Genomic DNA, 20,591 nt, shown 5'->3' on the forward strand with positions numbered 1-20,591 from the left:
ATGTGCTGGGACAACTAAAAGAGCCTCCAGGTATCCACAAACATTTTAGGTTTGGGGGCAGAATCAGCCTCAAATAAGAAAGCAGACTTAGAAGCTACAAAGGGCACTAGGTTGGGTGAAGAACCCAAGACACAGCATGGGCAACCTGAGAAGACCCCAGCAGCTCCCCACGGCTAAGAGCCTATCTTATGACCCTTCTCCCAGGCCCTGTCCCCATTGCCAGTCTAGGTCCTGCTCCCCACAACTGTCTGAGTATTGCCACCTACCCTGTCCCTCCTGGTCCTCCTCAGCCTGGGCTGCCTCTTCCAGGATGCAACCAGCAGGTTAGGGGAAAAAAGCTCTCCTGAGGCTGTCAGCAGCACACAGGTGCAGGTATGGGGCCAGAACTCAGGGCTCCTGGAACAGATGCTGTGTGCTTTATCCCTGCTACAGCTTCCCAGCAGGCTGCTCCCCAGGGCCTCCCTGGGACACCAACCTGCAAGATCTGCCCTCAGCATCTCAAGATGCCAGGAGGATCATCAGAGGGCCTCCAGAGACCTGCTGCCTCTACTCCTAACCTCAAACACTTCAACACAACCGAGTCTCCCTACTGTCTACCTCTGCCCAGAGAGCCCCAGCCCCTGCTGAGGACTAGGAGCTCCCAGTCTTGAGGGAGACAGGACAGGATTAGATGCCCTCAAATCCTTGGGGTCAGTGCAGTGTCAGGGGGGAAGGCAGAAGCTGGAGCAGCCCAGAGTGGGAATCCAGGGCTCTGCCCTGGGGTCAAGACAGCAGGAAACCTTCCCAGAATAAGGGTAATTTAGAGCTGGGTCTTGGAGGATGGTTTCTCTTGGTCAGTGGTTTCTTCTTGGTTCAGTGTCTTCTGGCCAAACTGGATAGCTCTACTTCTTCTCTTGGAGGATTTACCTTATCTCTGCTGTCATAGTGATCCAAGCCAGAGAATCCACATTAGTATGTGCACTCTTGGGATCTAGTAGCACTTTTGGTTTTTCTCTAGGTCTGGACACACAGCCCCTAAGCCCCTGTCTCAGAAATGATAATTGTGGCTTCTATATGGTAATGAGATGAGAGGAGGCTGGGGGCCCCACCTCTTCTTGTGGTCAAGTTCTTTCCTATCCTTGTTTTCCTGGTGGTCCAGGCCAAAGAGTCCACATTAACATCTGACTCTCTGTGATATAATCAAACTAATATTTGGTCTCTTGTGTGTCTTTGTTTACTGACCCTCTGATGAGAGTCTTTGTATGCTCACGAGATGACTGGTGGCCATGGGTTTAATGTTACAACACATCTTCTGCCTCCAACTCCAAGATGTGGCTTTACCTTTGAGTAATAGTTTAGATCCACAGGAGGCCCCCTTTCTGGATCCTCAGACATAATGCTTTCCCAAACCCGAGCATGGGAGTCAGACAGACCTAAATTTCCATGGGACCCCCTTCACTCTTGTGTTATGTGACCTCCACCATTTCTCATCTGCATAATAAGGCTACCCATACCCTTGACCTCCCTTTGTGCCATCTCGAGATATCATTGTGCCTACAACACATTCCCCAGATAGATTCAAGTAAAACACAGGAGTGAGAAATTTGTGTTTTCCTGAAAGTAATGTGGGGAAAAGGGAAAAGGATTTCCATAAGATGTCAGATAGCAACACCCTTTTACCATCCTTTATGTTCTAACCCACACATGAACCCTCTCCCCCTTCTAGCCCTCATTTCTCTCTGTCCGCATCCTTCTACTTCTGGTCCCTTCCTCTCTCATTCTCCCTTCCCTTTCCCTTCTCAGGTGAAAATTGCCCTGTTAACAGCCGCCGTCGTAGTCGTCGTCTTCTTCTTCTTCTTCTTCTTCTTCTTCTTCTTCTTCTTCTTCTTCTTCTTCTTCTTCATTTCTTTGCAGATTTTTTCCCATATCCAATTTTAGGCAACTTTCTGTACAGATCAATTTAAAGGACTCCCATCCCACTAGTTCATTCTCTCTCTTTCTCTCTCTCTCTCAGTCTATCTCTCTCTTATTCAACTTTTAAAATTTTAAAATATAAAACCTCCCTTAGGGTCTATTCCTCCCAAAGCAGGGAGGAATTATAAACAGTAACCATCCTCCAAGAGACAAATAGTTTATTTTCATTTGTGCATTTGTTATAATTTAACAGACAATACTATAAAACACTGAATACAATGCTTGATAAGAAAATGTGGTCCAAACCGGGGATGTACTGTATGGTGACTAACATAATATAATAAAAAATCATTAAAAAAAAAAGAAACAAAAAAAACAAAACAAAACAAAAAAGAAAATGTGGTCCATATATACAATGGACTATTACTCAGCCATCAGAAAGGATGATTACCCAACATTTGCATCAACATGGATGGAACTGGAGGAGATTATGCTAAGCGAAATACGTCAAGCAGAGAAAGACAATTATTATATGGTTTTACTTATTTGTGGAACATAAGGAATAGCAGGGAGATCGTTAGGAGAAGGAAGGGGAAAATGGAGTGGGGGGAAACAGAGGGGGAGAAGAACCATGAGAGACTATGGACTCTGGGAAAAAACAAACGGAGGGTTTTAGAGGGGAGGGGAGTGGAGAGGTGGGTTAGCCCAGTGATAGGTATTAAGGAGGGCAGCTATTGCATGGAGCACTGGGTGTTCTACACAAACAATGAATCATGGAACACTACATCAAAAGCTAATGATGTAATGTATGGTGACTAACATATCATAATAATAAAATTAAATTCAATTAAAATTTAAAAAAAGAAAAGGGTCAATGCTATGGGCATTTATTATTATGCTTATTTTTGTTTATCCTTATGGTGGGGAGTGGAAAATCTGTTGCTTGTCCATTCAAGAAGAACTCTGTACATCATGGCCCAGACACACTCACATGATGCTGCTTTTGGCCCTTGGTAGGTAACATTTGCTCTGATGGAGGCAGTGGAATGGACTTCATCACACAGGGTCAAGAGCAGGAGATTGTGATCACTAGATCCCATGTAAGGGGGGCAAAAAAATTGGAGGAAAACAAATACCAAGCATGCATCTATCACCTATGGATGTGTGTATTTTCATACACATGAAACCCTACAACAGTGTTATAGAGACAGATGTTATTATTCCTAGCCCTCCTGCATTATTTCCTTACCACCAAACTGACCATCAGGAGCTTAGGGGACTGAATTTTCTCTAGAAGCATTCCATTATGGCATTCCTGAGCTCCTTATTCCTGATACTGAAAATAATCGGGCTGAGAAAGAGGGTGAAGACTGTATACTGGTGGTCAGCAGAGTGTCACCGGCATAGAATTGGTTTGAGGTAGATAACGGAGACAAAACCATAGTGCACAATGACCACAGTGAGATGGGACACACATGTGGAGAAGGTCTTGTGCCTGTCCTCATCAGAGGGGATACTCAACATAGCAGCCATGATGAAAACAGAGGAGAGGATGATGCGGAATAAACAGCCCATCATAGCTGTGACACACACTGGGATCACATCCAAAGAGACAGAGGATGTCTCCTTCCCACAGGACAACTTTAGGAGGGAAAGAACATGGTAGACAAAATGGTGGATCACATTAGACCCACAGAAGGTGAGATGAAAAACTATCAGGGTCACCATCATTCCCATGACCAGCCCAACACCTGGACAGGAGACGGCACAGTCATGGGGACTCATGAGCACATGGTACCTCGGGAGAGGCAGATGGACACATAGCAGTCATTGGCCATGATCATGAACAGAAAGGTGTGCTATATATCCTCACAGCACTTTGTCTTCATTTATTCATTCATATAGTCAAGAAATGTCATCGAACTTTACATCAAAAACCAGGGATGTACTGTATGGTGAATAACATAATATAACAAAAATATTATTATGAAAAAAAAGAAATGTTATTCAAGGCTTATTTTATGTGGAAAATTTCTAAGTGCTTGAATCCAGCAATGACCAAGGCCTAGGGCTCTGCTCTGTCCTTTTCGTGGTCTACCAAGGGAAGCTGTCATACCAAAGATGACAGCACAGAGTAGTCAGAGGTCTGTTGAGGACAGCCTAGGGATCTGCAGAAGCTAAGCGTGGGTCACAGACCCAGCCTGGGATTTAGAGACTTTGAAATTGGTGGTGTCTATAGGGAGACCTGAAGGGTGAGTAGGTATGATTCAGGTGAGGCAGGGAGGTGGAAGAAGGGTTTCCAGACAGAGGGTCCAGCAAGCACAAAGGCTCAGGGTGACAGAGGCATGGTGTATTTGGGACAATGGCATGTTCAGTGCACCAACTCAGGGAGAGTTGGAAGTCACTAGTGTGATTCTGGAGTTGAAGGCAGAGAGTTGAGTAGGGTAAGAGCATGCAAGACCATGGTGTCCACTTGAAGAGTTTAAGGGCAGTGGGGACCCTTGAATCGTTTTTAAATACATAGAGGAAAGAGCTGTATTCCATTATGTGAACATATTCATGGATGTTTCCAGTGGGGCTTCCTATGAGGGTGTTCTTATGATATCTAGTACATGTCCTTTAGTGGATTAATACTTATGTGTTGGGTTGGGTCTATAGTTAGGTGTGTAAATACTGACTCATAGGGAATACCTGTTCAGCTTGAATACATACTGCCACATAGTTTTTCCAAAATGGTTGTGCCAAGAGGAGCTCTTTAAGCACAAGCAGCATGGTCAGATTCCTGTTTGTAGAGACCCCCTCTGGCTGGTGTGAGGGAAGAAGCCTGCTGAGGGCTGGTTGGGTGGGCAGTCGCAGGAAGAGATGGGGAGAGGGGTATGAGGGCATCCTGGATGGGGTGCAGTGGCAAACTAATGTTGATTTCAGACAGAGAATGGACAGTGATGCTGATTGGACTGAGGGAGACAGGAATGAACTGTTGCTACTTCTAACACTCAAGACACCAAATGTGTGAGTTCTTTCCACACCAACAACCAATTCTACAACTACCCAGACACCATCTTGGTGTCCTATAATTCTGTTCAATTCTGACACTAACTACCTGGGGATGCCAGTCACAAGTATTCACTGCTCCAGTTACCCACAGTTCTGTCTGATGTGGCTACACAGGTGGGGGTTTCCACATTCCCCCATTTCCATTTGGATACTTTGATAAATGACTCACAGAAATCAGGAAAATTCAACACTTAACTTTTCCCAGTTTATTATGAAACAACTCAGGAACAGCCAAATAAAAGAGATGCATCCTGCAAGGTATGGAGGAAGGAGGGAGGAACTTCCATGCCCTCTCTGGACATGCCACCCTCCCAGCACCACCATGTGTTCACCAGCTGGGAAGGTTTCTGAATCCCATTGTTTAGGGAGTTTTTATGGAGGTTTGATTACACAGATGTGATTGCTTAAATCCTTCATCCTTATTGAGTATGAATCTGTAGCCCCTCTCCCCTCCCTGGAGGTTCCAATTCTCTAATCACCCCTGGTTGTTCTGGTGAGCAGCCCCCTTCCCACAACTATCGAGGAGTCCCCAGCCACCACTCATCTCAGTAGCATACAGAAGCTATTTTAATCACTCTTGAGACAAGGGCTTAGGGGCTTTGCCTCGGGAATTGAACAAAGACCAAATGTGTTATTAGAGCCCAATGAAGCACATACTAAATGGACTCACTGGCTTGGATACCATGACAACAGAGATAGGATAAATCAACCAAGACGAGAAGTGGGGCTCTCCAGTTTGGCCAGTAGACACTGAACACTAGAGACTCAATTTAGAGACTCAGCTCTAAGTTACCCTTATTCTGGGAAGACTTCCAGGTACCTTGATCCCAGGGAAGAGCCCTGAATTCCCACTTTGGGCTGCTCCAGCTCCTGCCTTCCCTCTAACGCTGCCCTGACCACAAGGATTTGAGAGCATCTAATCTAGACCTGTTGCCCCAAGACTGGGAGCTGCTAAATCTCATCAGGGCCTGGGCCTTTCTTGGCAGAGAGAGACAGCAGGGAGCCTCGATTGTGTTGGAGTGTTAGAGGAAGGAGGAGAGGCTGCAGGTCTCTGGAGGCCCTCTGATGATCCTCCTAGCCTCTCTAGACCCTGAGGGCACACCTTGCAGGTTGGTGTCCTAGGGAGGCCCTGGGGAGCAGCCTGCTGGGAAGCTGCAGCAGGGATAAACAACTCAACATCTGTTCCAGGAGCCCCAAGGTCTGGCCCCATACCTGCCCTTGTGTGCCGCTGACAACCTCAAGCAGGAGAGCTTTTTCTGTCCTACCCTGCTGGCTGCTTCCTAAAAGAGGCAGCCCAGGCTGAGGAGGACCAGGAGGGACAAGGTAGGTGGCAATACTCAGACTGTTGTGGGGAGCAGGACCTAGACTGGCAATGGGGACAGGGCCTGGGAGAAGGGTCATAAGATAGGCTCTTAGCCGTGGGGAGCTGCTGGGGTCTTCTCAGGTTGCCCATGCTGTGTCTTGGGTTCTTCACCCAACCTAGTGCCCTTTGTAGCTTCTAAGTCTGCTTTCTTATTTGAGGCTGATTCTGCCCCCAAACCTAAAATGTTTGTGGATACCTGGAGGCTCTTTTAGTTGTCCCAGCACATGGGGAGGGAGGGGTTGCTACTGGCATCTAGTGGGTTGAGGCCAGGGTTGTTGCTAAAGGTTGTTCCGTCTGTATTCTTGTGGTCCATTTGTTCCATTGGTGAACCAATATGGTTACATAATTATTAACTCAACTCATGAGTTACATTAGGGTTGATTGTGTTACTCATTCTGTGGGTTTTGACAAATGTAAAGTGACATGTATACACCCTTACAGTATGGTTCAGAATAGTTTCAGGTATTCTAATTTTCACGTGCCCAAATGGAATTATTCTAGAATGTTCATCCACTTTTGCTTCATTCACTCAAGGTCATTTAACAGGTTCCTTTACACTGCTGTGTGTGCATTGAACTCATACCCAGGGACCCAGTAGTTGTATTCACCCCTCCTCCCAGTTATGGTTCCCAAGAAGGCTTGTCCATTTCCCTGCAACAAGCAGTGCTACCTAAACATCCACTGACATGCTCCTTTCAGACAGCTGTGAGCTATCAATATAGATGCTCAGGAGCACATGTCCTGGTGCACAGAGCAGGCGAAGCTTGTGCTTCTCCCGTCTCAGTTCTCGCCAGCAGGCTACGAGGATTGCTTTCTGGGCACTTTCTAGTCTGGGGAACTGAATAAAGTGAAAGTCCCTGGTGATTTTCCTCTGTCCTTTCCTGTCTTAAAACCGTCGTTTTGTGTGCCCGTGTAACTCCTTCTGTGAGTTATCTGCTTGTATCCTTGGCTCATTTCTGCATTGAGGTTTCTCCTTCTGAATGTCACTGGTTTCTTATTTCTTCTAGATAGTACTTCCTGGTCAGTTTTCAGCAATGCAAAGGCTCTTTTTCCAAATTCCACCTGCCTATTCATAGATCCTTGATATCCTTTGTTTAAAAAAAATCCTTGGGGAAACTTCATGTCTGTTTCCTTTCCTGAGCAGTTAACATTTATCTGAAGAGAATGACATCAGCGCTTACAGAAAATATGCTCATGAAATTCGAATGCTCTTTTTTTCATCTATTTCTTTTTACTCATTTTTTTGAGAAAAGTAAAGTTATGAAGCCTTCAAAAATTGGTATGCTTAAATGTCCGAAAATTTGTTTTACTTCTTGATGTTACATTTTTCATACTGTCCTCAAATGCTTTTTTATACACAAAACACGCATATACACATTTCGTGTATTTTTTAGGTTGTTATTTCAGTCCCACTAGTTAACATATAGTGTAATATTAGTTTTTATTAGTATATTAGTATATTGAACACTTAGTATTAGAATTAGTATATTGAACACTTCCATACAACACCCAGTGCTCATCACAGCAAGTGAACTTCTCAATCCCCATCACCTATTTCTCTCACGCCCCACCCCTCTACCCTCTGGTAATCAACAGTTTTTTCTCTATACTTAAGAGTCTCTTTCTTGGTTTGCCTCTCACTCTCCCTCTCTTTTTTTCCCTTTGCTCCTTTGTTTGTTTCTTAAATTCCATACATGTGTGAAATCATATGGTATTGGTCTTTCTCTAACTGGCATATTTCACTTAACATAACACTCTCTAGCTCCATCCATGTTGTTGCAAATGCCAAGATTTCATTCTTTTTGATTGCTGAGTAGTATTCCATTGTGTACATAAACCACATCTTCTTTACCCAACACTTGAGCTGTTTCCATAATTTGGCTATTGCAGGGAATGCTGCTATACACATCAGAGTGCATGTATCCCTTTGAATCAGTATTTCTGTGTTCTTTGGGTAAATATGTAGTAGTGCAATTGGTGGATATAGGGTAGTTCCATTTTTAACTTTTTGGGGAATCTCCATACTGTATTCCAGAGTGGCAACCCCAGTTCGCCTTCCCACCAACAGTGTAAAAGTGTTCCCCTTTCTCCATATCACCTTAATATTTGTGATTTTGAGCTTTGGTTAAGAAGTCCTTCTTCACTCTGAGATCCCAAGCCTTCTCCTATTAACTTTATATTTCATTTTATGTGTGAAATCTATCTACCTTGGGTTGGTCTTACACAGGAATTCAGATTTGCGCAGATTCAAAAAATGACCATCTTTCCCACCACAAACCAGTAAACAATCCATTCTTTCTGTTTGACTTGTGCTCCCACCTTTATCACCTATTGGGTTTAGTGTCAGGCAAGGATAGTTTCCGAGATAGCCAAACAGCGTCATTCCATGTATCACACATATCATGCACGTCCTTCCATTGTCACACTTTTTTAAATGATTGCAAGCCTATACTGACTTGCAACACGGGGAGGGATACCTCTTTTTTTTTAATGTTTTTTATTATATTATGTTAGTGGGATATCTCTTATCTCTCTTGTATACTCCATTTTTAGAAGACCAGTACAGTTTCTCACTGACTTTATTTTTCAGAAAGAGGTTTAAGATAGTACTTAAATTTAACTTCTTAAGTTGTAAATGCTGTTGTACTGAATATAATTTGGGGAGGAACTGACATAATTGGTATATTAGCTCAATCCATCCAAGAGAGCACATTGGTTTCTGTATTTTCCAAGTACCCAGACCATCTTCTACATATCTATCCGTGGTTAAAATCTCTGTCCTTGGAGATATTGCACGTGCTTGGTTAATTCCTAGATATTCTATATTCTAAACCCAAGGCTTTCAAAGTGTGATATGAGGATCCCCAGTGTCCTGGAGACCCTTTGGGGGGGCCATCAGGTCCTCACTTTTCCAATGAAGGTGAGGATGTATTTTTGTCTTATGCCTCAACTAAAATCACATATTGCCCCAGGCTGAATGAAGAAGGAGATACAAGCATCATCTTGTCTTCCGTCCAGCCAATATTGGCCAAATTGGCAAAAATGTAAAACAAAGGTACACTTCTCACTACCTGAGTTTTTTTAATTTAATAATTTATTATGTTATGTTAATTACCATACAGTATATCCTTAGTTTTTGATGTAGTGTTCCATTATTCATTTTTTTGCATATAACACCCAGTGCACCATGCAATATGTGCCCTCCTTTTTTTTTTTTAAGATTTTTCACTTATTTATTTGACAGAGATAGCCAGCCAGCGAGAGAGGGAACACAAGCTGGGGGAGTGGGAGAGGAAGAAGCAGGCTCCCAGTGGAGGAGCCCGATGTGGGACTCGATCCCAGAACGCCGGGATCACGCCCTGAGCCGAAGGCAGCCACCTAACGACTGCGCTACCCAGGTGCCCCAATATGTGCCCTCCTTAACACCCATCATTGGCCTATCCCAGTCCCCCACCCTCTCCCCTCTGAAGCCCTCTACATGAGTTTTTAAAAATGCAGTTACTTTCCTAAAGTGTTCCTTATATTAACATCAGTTGATTATTCCTTTAGGTTGAATCAAAGGTTGATTATTGTTCTTTTACATGAGTTAGTAAATAAATGTTTTCAAAGAATCGCAGTTTTAATTACTAATATGGTAAGAATGGAGAGTTATCACTCCCTCAAAATAAGGCCCTCTAGGAGACTCAATAGGTTTCTAGTGTAAAGAAATCCTGAGGCCAAAATGTATGAGCACTGTCTTATATTGGTTTGTGTCACTATTGGTAATGTTATTTTATGTTTTCCTTAAATTCTATCTTTAACATGATGATTATGGGTGTAATTCCACGGGAAATACTGTGCGTTTGGGAAGTTGATCTAGTCTTCTGCAAATTGTGTTCTGGCTTTGTTCAAATATATTCCACCTTCATTCTTTTACCTTTTAGGTAGATGATCACGTCTCTTCCCTTCTGATCCTGATATTCCTTCTTTCTATATCTTTCCGCAAGCACCGCTCCAGGCTTTCAGTTCCCTGCTAATGAGCAGCACAGACAGTGAGTACCCTTGGCTTGTTCCGGATTCTAAAACAATGCACCCCTAGTTTCCCCCTTCATGTAATATTTGCTAGTTTTGCGGTATCTATTCTTCTTTAGTTAAGTCCTAGTCGATTTCATGTTGAGAAGAAGCTTTTTAAAACTTTTTATATGTGCATTATCTTGTATATATAAAATAATGCAAAGTTATATATCAATTAAAAATCAATTTTAATATGGAACACTACTTCAAAAACTAATGATGTACTATATGGTGACTAACATAACATAATAAAATATTTTTTAAAAATCAATTTAAAATATCATAAATAAGAATTGAAACTTAGTAATCCAAGTCTACTGCCGACGTTGATATAATTACATGACATTTCCTTTTTAGTTTTTTCATGTGACTAATCACGTGATAGGTTTTCTGATGCTGAATTATGCTTCTCCCTCATGGAATAAACCATGTACCTTTGTTCCCTTTCTGGTATCACCAGATGCAGCATCTGTGGTTGGTCAGAACTATAGCATGGTGTCTGAATTCATCCTTGTGGGCTTCTCCAACTTCCCCCCACATCTCCTGCCTGTCTTCTTCCTGCTGTTCCTGCTCATGTATCTGTTCACGCTGCTGGGGAACCTGATCATCATGGCCACTGTCTGGAGTGAGCGCAGCCTGCACACGCCCATGTACTTCTTCCTGTGCGCCCTCTCCATCTCTGAGATCCTCTATACCTTCTCCATCACCCCACGCCTGCTGACTGACCTGCTCTCCACCCATCACATCATCACCTTTGTGGCCTGTGCCAGCCAGATGTTCTTCTCCTTCACATGCGGTTTCACACACTCCATCCTACTCACTGTCATGGGCTATGACCACTACGTGGCCATCACCCACCCCCTGACGTACAACGTGCTTATGAGCACCCGCTCCTGTGCCCGTCTAGTGTCCTGGTCCTGGGCTGGTGGCTCAGTCATGGGGATGATGGTGACCCTGATAGTTTTTCATCTCACCTTCTGTGGATCTAACGTGATACATCATTTTGGCTGCCATGCCCTTTCCCTCCTAAAGTTGGCCTGTGGGAAGGAGACATCCTCTGCCACCTTGGGTGTGATCCTGGTATGTGTCACTGTTCTGATGGGATGTTCATTCCTCATCGTCCTCTCCTATATCTTCATTGTGGCTGCCATACTGAAGATCCCCTCAGCCGAGGGCAGGCACAAGACCTTCTCCACATGTGTGTCCCACCTCACTGTGGTCATTGTGCACCAAGGTTTTGCCTCCGTTATCTACCTCAAGCCCAAGGGCCCCCATTCTATGGACAGTAGCACTCTGATGGCCACCACCTATACAGTCTTCACTCCCTTTCTCAGCCCGATCATTTTCAGCCTCAGGAATAAGGAGCTCAAGAATGCCATAAAGAAAAGCTTCCAGAGAAAATTCAGTCCCCTAAGCTCCTGAAGACCCATTTGGTGGTGAGGCAATATGATGGCATGGCTGAAAATAATAACAACTCTCTCCATAGGACTGTTGTAGGAACTCCGTATATGAAAATACTGAATAGATATTGTTGGATGCACCCATAGGTAACAGAGCAGGATAGGTACTTGTTTTTCCCCAATTTGTTTGCTGCCTCTGGCATAGACTCTATGTCTTACTTTGACCCTGTGTGATGAATTCCATCCCATTACCTCTGTCTAAGAGTTTGTTATCTCCCTATGGGCTGGTGGGAGACATCACATGGATGTGTCTGGGCACTGATGCCAATGGTTTTTCTTGAATGGACAAGTTAGGGAGGACCTTTCCTCCTCCACCATCAGGAAAAACAGAAATGAGCATAATAATAAATGCCACCAGCATCAAGGTTTTTCTTAACAGGCACTCTGTCCAGTGTTGTCCAAGTATTATCTTTTAATTATAAGATACGTAGAAAAGAACATAAACTATTTGTCTCCAAGGAGATGGTTGACTGACTCCTCAATGTCTTTGGAGGGCAGAGACCCTCAGGAGGTTTCTGTGTTGATCTGAGTTTAGTAAAGTATGTTCGAATGTGAAGTGGAGAAAGAGAAAGAGACAGCGAGGCAGAGACAGACAAAGGGGAGAGGGTTCAGAGCTTAGGTAAGACCATACAGAATGTTAAAGTGGGTTGTTATCTGACATCTTATTGAAGTTCTTTCCCCTTTTCCCCCACATTACTTTCTGTGAAACAGCAAGTTCTCATGCCTGTGTTTCCTCGAGTCTATCTGGGGTTGTGTTGTAGGCACAATGCTATGCCAAGATGGCACGAAGAGAGGTCAGGATATGGGTACTCCAAATATGCAGATGAGAAATGTTGGTGCAGGTCATACAACACCTGAATGAAGGAGTCACGTGGAGGTCTGTCTGACTCCCATCCTAGGGTTTGAGAAGCATATATCTGAGGATCCAGGGAGAGGGCCTTCCATTGGTGTAAATTCTTACTCAAAGCTGTGGCCCGATATTGGGCTTTGCAGGCAGAAGATGTTTTATAATCATAAATGTAAGAACGCCTACCACATATGAGTGCCTGCTCCTTGCCAAATGTTGTGGGAAGAGTTTCCTGTGCATTCACTCTTCTAAGTCTCAAAATAAATTATTATTTCTGCACGCTTAGAGATGACCCACATCTATTACTATTCCCGTTTTTGAAATACAGGAGAAATCAGAGAGGGAGATGGACCATGAGAGACCATGGACCCTCGGAAACAAACAGGATTTCAGAGGGGAGGGGTGAGGGGATGGGTAATGGGGTGATGGGTATTAAGGAGGGCATGTGTTGTGATGAGCACCTAGTGTTAAATGCAATTAATGAATCATTGAACACAACATAAAAACTAAAGATGTACCATACAGTGGCTAACTGACCATAATAAAAAAGAAAGAAAGAAATTCCAAAGACTTTAGAAATTGTTGTCATATTGTGAGAAAGTAAACTTTAAAGAGAAACCCATAATTCTGATTGGTTGTCTCTATAATTCCTTGCCTTAGTGTTAGTATTAAAATTGAAAGACTGCTGTTTCTAAACAATATAAATACATTCAAAATCGCTCTGTTAAATCAGAGGAGGACCATCAGGACTTTCTTCTTTTCCCTCATGCACATTGCAAAAATAAAAGCCTTCAATACTGAAAAAAAGAATATCCAATGGAAAAAAGACAGTCTCTCCAACAAATGGTGTTGGTAAAATTGGACAGCCACATGCAGAAGAATGAAACTGGACCATTTTCTTACAGCATACACAGAAATAGACTCAAACAGGATAAAGGACCTAATAGGAGACAGGAATCCATCAAAATCCTGTGGAGAAAACAGGCAGCAATGTCTGTGACCTGGGTCACAGCAACTTCTTGCTAGACACATCTCCAAAGGCAAGGGAAACAAAAGTAAAAATGAACTAGTGGGAGTACATCAAAAACTAATAATGTACTGTATGATGACTAACGTAACATAATTTTTTTAAAAAAGCCAAAAAGCTTTTGCTCAGCAATGGAAACAGTCAACAAAACCAAAAGACAAACAACAGAATGGGAAAAGATATTTGCATATGACATATCAGATAAAGGGCTAGTACCCAAAATCTATAAAGAAATTATCAAACTCAACACCAAAAGAACAAAAATCCAATCAAGAAATGGCCAGAGAACATGAACAGATATTTCTCCAAGGAAGACATCCAAATGGCCAAGAGACATATGAAGAAATGCTCAACATCATGCAGCATCAGGGAAATACAAATCAAAATCACAATGAGATAGAATGTCACACAGCCAGAATGCCTAAAACTAACAAATCAGGAAATGACAGATGTTGGCGAGGATGTGGAGAAAGGGGAACCCTCTTACATTGTTGGTGGGAATGCAAGCTGTTGCAGCCACTCTGGAAAACAGTATGGAAGTTCCACAAAAAGTTAAAAATAGAGCTACCTTATGATCCAGCAAATGCACTACTAGGTATTTATCCAATGGATATAAACATAGTGATTTGAAGGGGCAGCTGCATGCCAATGTTGGTAGCAGCAATGTCCATGATAGCCAAAGTATGGAAACAGCCCAGATATCCATCAACAGATGAATGGATAAAAGAGATGTGTGTGTGTGTGTGTATATATATATATATATATATATATATATATATATATATATACTCACAATAGAGAAAGACAATTATCATATGATTTCATTCATACTTGGAATTTAAGAAGCAAAATGGAGAAACTTAGGGGAAAGGAGGAAAAAATAAAACAAGACAAAATCAGAGCAGGAAACAAACCATAAGAGACTCTTTATGACAGGAAACAAACTGAGGGATTTTGGAGGAGAGGGAAGGGGAGTGAGGGGATGTGTAGTAACTGGGTGATGGGCATTAAGGAGGGCACGTGGTGTCATGAGCAGGGGACATTATATAAGACTGAAGAATCACTGTACTCAACCTCTGAAACTAATAAAACACTATATGTTTTAAAAAATACAGAAAATGCCAGTCTGAGAGATGATTTTTCCCCAGTCACACTGCCCTGAAGTGGTGAGGCAGGAATCCATTACATTCTGCATGTGAGCTCCGTTAGTGATCAGGAATACAACTCTCTCAGTGCCTGCAGAGAGATGTGTTGTCCTGACTGGGAGAGGAAAGCTGTCATTAGAAGGAATAGACACCTTTCAGGAAAGCAAACAAGTGCAGCTCCAGGCACACACTCCCCTTTCACACAGCAAGAGAGAAACACTGACTCCAGAACAGCTACTGAGACACTTTGTCACATCAACACTGACAATGAGACCCTGGGGTTCCATTTCATTGTTTTACAATTATTGATGTTAATGACTAATGCCACCTAAGATGTCCTTATCCAGAGCCTATGACTATGTTCCCTTACCCAGGGCAGATGAGATGCAGTTAAGGATCTGAGACAGAGGGATTGCCCTGGGTCATCCAGATGGGCCTGCTACAATTGCATGTGTCCTTCTAAAAGGGGGCAGGAGGCGTCAGACAGACAGAGAAGTATGGGCTGTGACACTGGAACGGGAAACTTGAGCCAAGGAATGCCTACTGCCTCTGGAAGCTGGGAAAGAAGGAGACAGATTCCCCCCTGGATCCCCTGAAGGACACAGCCCTGCTCACACCTTGACTCACACCTGGTGACCCTGAAATTGGCTTCTGGCCTCCAGCATAGAGGATAGATGTGTGTGGTTTTAAGTCACTAGGTTTATGTGCTTGTTACAGCGGCCCTAGAAAACTGACTTGTTTTCTTTATACTTCAAGGCATCCTGTCATTCTATCTGATTTGGTTTCATGATAAAATGAGTTTCAAGCCAGATCCTTAGGCCATTCTTCTCTATGGAGAAAACTTAGGGCATTCATATCACTCATGAGATGGGCTGAGTATCCTTAGAAGTCCATCAGCAAAGGTGAAGGAGTCCTGATAGCCCAGCTGCAGGATTTGCTCATTGGCAGCAAGGCCCTTGGGGTGTGTTGTGAGGACACACGTAACCATGTAGCTATAGGGTACCCAGCCCAAGGTCTGTGGTCTACACCCAATGAACTCAGCAGAATAGGAAGTGGAGGACACCAGGAAATTTCTCTGTGCTCATTGTGGACTGTGTGAGCTCAGAAGAGATGCTAAAACTCCTGTGTGATGGGGCATCTGCCTTACAATAAGGATACATAAACATGTACATCAGCAGAGAGGACACTGAGTTGCAGGGGCTGACCTGGTGGAAATACTTACAGAGAGGAAAGACACTCAGGGATCTGGAGGTCTGGACTGATCTCTTTAGATGGAAATGTGACATTTTTACAAGGCTTCTTTTTCTCTTCAGAATGTATATTAGTCAGGGTTCCATGGAGATAGAGAAAAACTAGGATGGATGTGTATATAAACATCCTATATGTCATGACCTTATTGAGCTGCATCCATCTGGTGAATGCCTCTCTGCTGGTTGTCACTTGAAAGTGGACACAGCAGGAAAGAGTCCCCTTCCTTGGGACTCTATTTCTCTTCACACTGTCTCCCCCTAAGTAGACTGAAGTGAACAAATGCAAAAGGGGCCATCGTCCATGAGCAAATGGAATTCCACCAAAAAACCTTGTTGTTCAGGGCCGGCAATCAAACCAACCAGGAGAGAAGAGATGCAGGTGGTATTTCCAATGTGCTGTTGCCAATACCTCTGACTCCAGCCAGTCTTACTCAGGAAGCTTCATAATGTAGCAAAGCAGTATCTAGCTCCCCTGTTCCCATGTCCTGGAATAAATCTTTTATTAAAATTCTGCTTTTTAACAGCTTTGTCAAAGATTAGTTGACCATAGAGTTGAGGGTCCATTTCTGGACTCTATACTGTTCCATTGGTCTACATGTCTGCTTTTGTGCCAGTACCATGCTGTCTTAGTGATCACAGCTTTGAATAAAAGACAGTCTCTTCAATACATGGTGCTGGGAAAATTGGACAGATATATGCAAAAGAATGAAACCTGACCACTCTCTCACACCGTACACAAAGATAAACTCCAAATGGATGAAAGACCTCAATGTGAGACAGGAATCCATCAAAATCATAGAGGAGAACATAGGCTACAACCTCTTCGACATTAGCCACAGCAACTTCTTTCATGACACGTCTCCAAAGGCAAGGGAAACAAAAGAGAAAATGATGTAAAGTTCGATGATTCATTAGTTGTGTATAACACCCAGTCCACCATGCAATATGTGCCCTCCTTACTACCCATCACCACACTATCCCATTCCCCCATTCCCCTCCCCTCTGAAGCCCTCAGTTTGTTTACATCAGAAACCAGGGATGTACTGTATGGTGACTAACATAATATAATAAAAAAATTTTTTTTAAAGAGAAAATGAACTTGTGGGACTTCATCAAGATAAAAAGCTTCTGCACAGCAAAGGAAACAGTCATCAAAACAAAGAGTCAACCCACGGAATGGGAGAAGATATTTGCAAATGACACTACAGATAAAAGGCCGGTATCCAAGATGTATAAAGAACTTCTCAAACTCAATACACGAGAAACAAATAATCAAATCAAAAAATGGGCAGAAGATATGAACAGACACTTTTCCAATGAAGGCATTCAAATGGCTAACAGACACATGAAAAAATGTTCAACATCATTAGCCATCAGGGAAATTCAAATCAAAGCCACATTGAGATAACACCTTCCACCAGTCAGAATGGCAAAAATTGACCAGGCAAGAAACAACAAATGTTGGAGAGGATGTGGAGAAAGGGGAATCCTCTTACACTGTTGGTGAGAATGCAAGCTGGTACAGCCACTTGGGAAAACAGTGTGGAGGTCCCTCAAAAAGTTAAAAATAGAGCTACTCTATGACCCAGCAACTGCACTCCTGGGTATTTACCCCAAAGATACAGACGTAGTGAGGAGAAAGGCCATATGCACCCCAATGTTCATAACAGCCCTGTCCACAATAGCTAAACTGTGGAAGGAGCCGAGATGCCCTTCAACAGATGAATGGATAAAGAAAATGTGGTCCATATATACAATGGACTACGAGCCATCAGAAAGAACAATTACCCAACATTTGCATCAACATGGATGGGACTGGAGGAGATTATGCTAAGTGAAATAAGTCAAGCAGAGAAAGACAATTATCATACGGTTTCACTTATTTGTGGAACATAAGAATAGCAGGGAAATTGTTAGGAGAAGGAAGGGGAAAATGGAGTGGGGGGAAGCAGAGGGCGAGATAAACTTGAGAGACTATGGACTCCAGGAAACAATCTGAGTGTTTTAGAAGGGAAGGGGTGGGGGGATAGTCTAGTCCGGTGATGGGTATTAAGGAGGGCACATATTGCATGGAGCACTGGGTGTTATACGCAAACAATGAATCACAGAGCACTACATCAAAAGCTAATGATGTACTCTATGGTGACTAACATATCATAATAATAAAAAGAAAAGAAAAGAAAAGAAAAAGAAAAGGGTCAATGCTTTGGGCATTTATTATTATGCTTATTTTTGTTTATCTGTTTGGTGTAGAGAGGCAAGTCTTCTGTTGCTTGTCCATTCAAGAAGAACCCTGTGCGTCGGTGCCCAGACACACTCACATGATGCTGCCTTTTGGCCCTTAGGTAGGTAACACATTCTCCGATGAGGTAATGGAATGGACTTCATCACACAGGGTCAAGAGCAGGAGATCCCATGCAAGGGGGGCAAAAAAATTGGAGGAAAACAAATACCAAACATGCATCTATCACCTATGGATGTGTGTATTTTCATACACATGAAACCCTACAACAGTGTTATAGAGACAGATGTTATTATTCCTAGCCCTCCTGCATTATTTCCTTACCACCAAACTGACCATCAGGAGCTTAGGGGACTGAATTTTCTCTAGAAGCATTCCATTATGGCATTCTTGAGCTCCTTATTCCTGAGACTGAAAATGATAAGGCTGAGAAAGAGGGTGAAGACTGTATACCGGTGGTCCCCAGAGTGTTACCAGCATAGAACGGGTTTGAGGTAGATAACGGAGACAAAACCATAGTGCACAATGACCACAGTGAGATGGAACACACATGTGGAGAAGGTCTTGTGCCTGTCCTATTCAGAGGGGATCCTCAATATGGCAGCCACAACAGAAACAGAGGAGAGGATGATGCGGAATAAACAGCCCATCAGAGCTGTGACACACACCGGGATCACACCCAAGGTGACAGAGGATGTCTCCTTCCCACAGGACAACTTTAGGAGGGAAAGAACATGGTAGACAAAAATGGTGGATCACATTAGACCCACAGAAGGTGAGGTGAAAAACTATCAGGGTCACCATCATCCCCATGACAGAGACCACCCCAACACCCGGACAGGAGACGGTACAGTCATGGGGACTCATGAGCACATTGTACCTCAGGGAGTGGCAGATGGACACATAGCAGTGCAGTCATTGGCCATGATCATGAACAGAAATGAGTGCTATATGTCCTAACAGCCCTTTGCCCTCAATTATTCATTCGTAGAGTCAAGAAATGTTATTCAAGTCTTATTTTATATGGAAATATTCTAGGTGCTTGAATCCAGCAATGACGAAGGGCTAGGGCCATGCTCTGTCCTTTTCATGGTCCACCAAGAGAAGCTGTCATATAATCAAAGATGACAGCACAGAGTGGTCAGAGGATTGTTGGGGACAGACTAGGGGTCTGCAGAAGCTAAATGTGGGTCACAGACCCAGCCTGGATTCAGAGACTTTGAAATTGGTGGTGTCTATAGGGAGACCTGAAGGGTGAGTAGGTATGATTCAGGTGAGGCAGGGAGGTGGAAGAGGGGTTTCCAGACAGGGGGTCCAGCAAGCCCAAAGGCTCAGGGTGACAGAGGCATGGTGTATTTGGGAGAATGGTATGTTCAGTGCACCAGGGAGAGTTAGATGTCACTAGTGTGATTCTGGAATTGAAGGCAGACTGGGGAAGGGGCAAGAGCATGCAAGACCATGGTGTCCACCTGAGGAGTTTGTTCTAAGAGCAATGGGGACCCACAAATTTTTTTTTAATTTTTTATTACGTTATGTTAGTCACCATACACTGCATCATTAGTTTTTAATGTAGTGTTCCATGATTCATTGTTTGCGTATAAACCCAGTGCTCCATGCAATACGTGCCCTCCTTAATACCCATCACCGGACTAACCCAATCCCCCACCCCCGTCCCCTCTGAAACCCTCAGTTTGTTTCCCAGAGTCCATAGTCTCTCGTGGTTCATTCCTCCTTCTGTTTACTCCCACTTCATTTTTCCCTTCTTTCTCCTACCTATCTCACTGCTATTCCTTATGTTCCATAAATGAGTGAACCATATGATAATTGTCTTTCTCTGCTTGACTTATTTCACTTAGCATAGTCTCCTCCAGTCCCGTCCATGTTGCTGCAAATATTGGGTAATTGTTCTTTCTGATGGCTGAGTAATAGTTCATTGTATATATAGACCTCATCTTCTTTATCCATTCATCTGTTGAAGGGCATCTCGGCTCCTTCCACAGTTTAGCTATTGTGGACAGTGCTGTTATGAACATTGGGGTGCATATGGCCTTTCTCCTCACTACGTCTGTATCTTTGGGGTAAATACCCAGGAGTGCAGTTGCTGGGTCATAGGGTAGCTCTATTTTTAACTTTTTGAGGGACCTCCACACTGTTTTCCCAAGTGGCTGTACCAGCTTGCATTCTCACCAACAGTGTAAGAGGATTCCCCTTTCTCCACATCCTCTCCAACATTTGTTGTTTCTTGCCTGGTCAATTT

General features: G+C 43.3%; 1 protein-coding gene and 2 pseudogenes across 1 annotated transcript; 1 reads left to right on the top strand and 2 right to left on the bottom strand.

The window, feature by feature from the left end:
- Positions 1-3,156: 3,156 nt before the first annotated feature.
- On the bottom strand, positions 3,157-4,779 carry LOC123779811 (olfactory receptor 10H4-like; annotated as a pseudogene).
- A 6,055-nt stretch (positions 4,780-10,834) lies between these two features.
- On the top strand, positions 10,835-11,785 carry LOC123780033 (olfactory receptor 10H3-like). Its single transcript, XM_045778794.2, has one exon. It carries the CDS (start codon positions 10,856-10,858, stop codon positions 11,783-11,785), a length of 930 nt encoding a protein of 309 aa, XP_045634750.1. The 5' UTR covers positions 10,835-10,855.
- Positions 11,786-18,699: 6,914 nt separating this feature from the next.
- Positions 18,700-19,243, bottom strand: LOC123779810 (olfactory receptor 10H4-like; annotated as a pseudogene).
- Between the last annotated feature and the right edge of the window lie 1,348 nt (positions 19,244-20,591).

The sequence above is a fragment of the Ursus americanus genome, chromosome 14 (assembly GCF_024610735.1).
Source record: "Ursus americanus isolate L20-20 chromosome 14, mUrsAme1.1.p, whole genome shotgun sequence".
NCBI lineage: Eukaryota > Metazoa > Chordata > Mammalia > Carnivora > Ursidae > Ursus > Ursus americanus.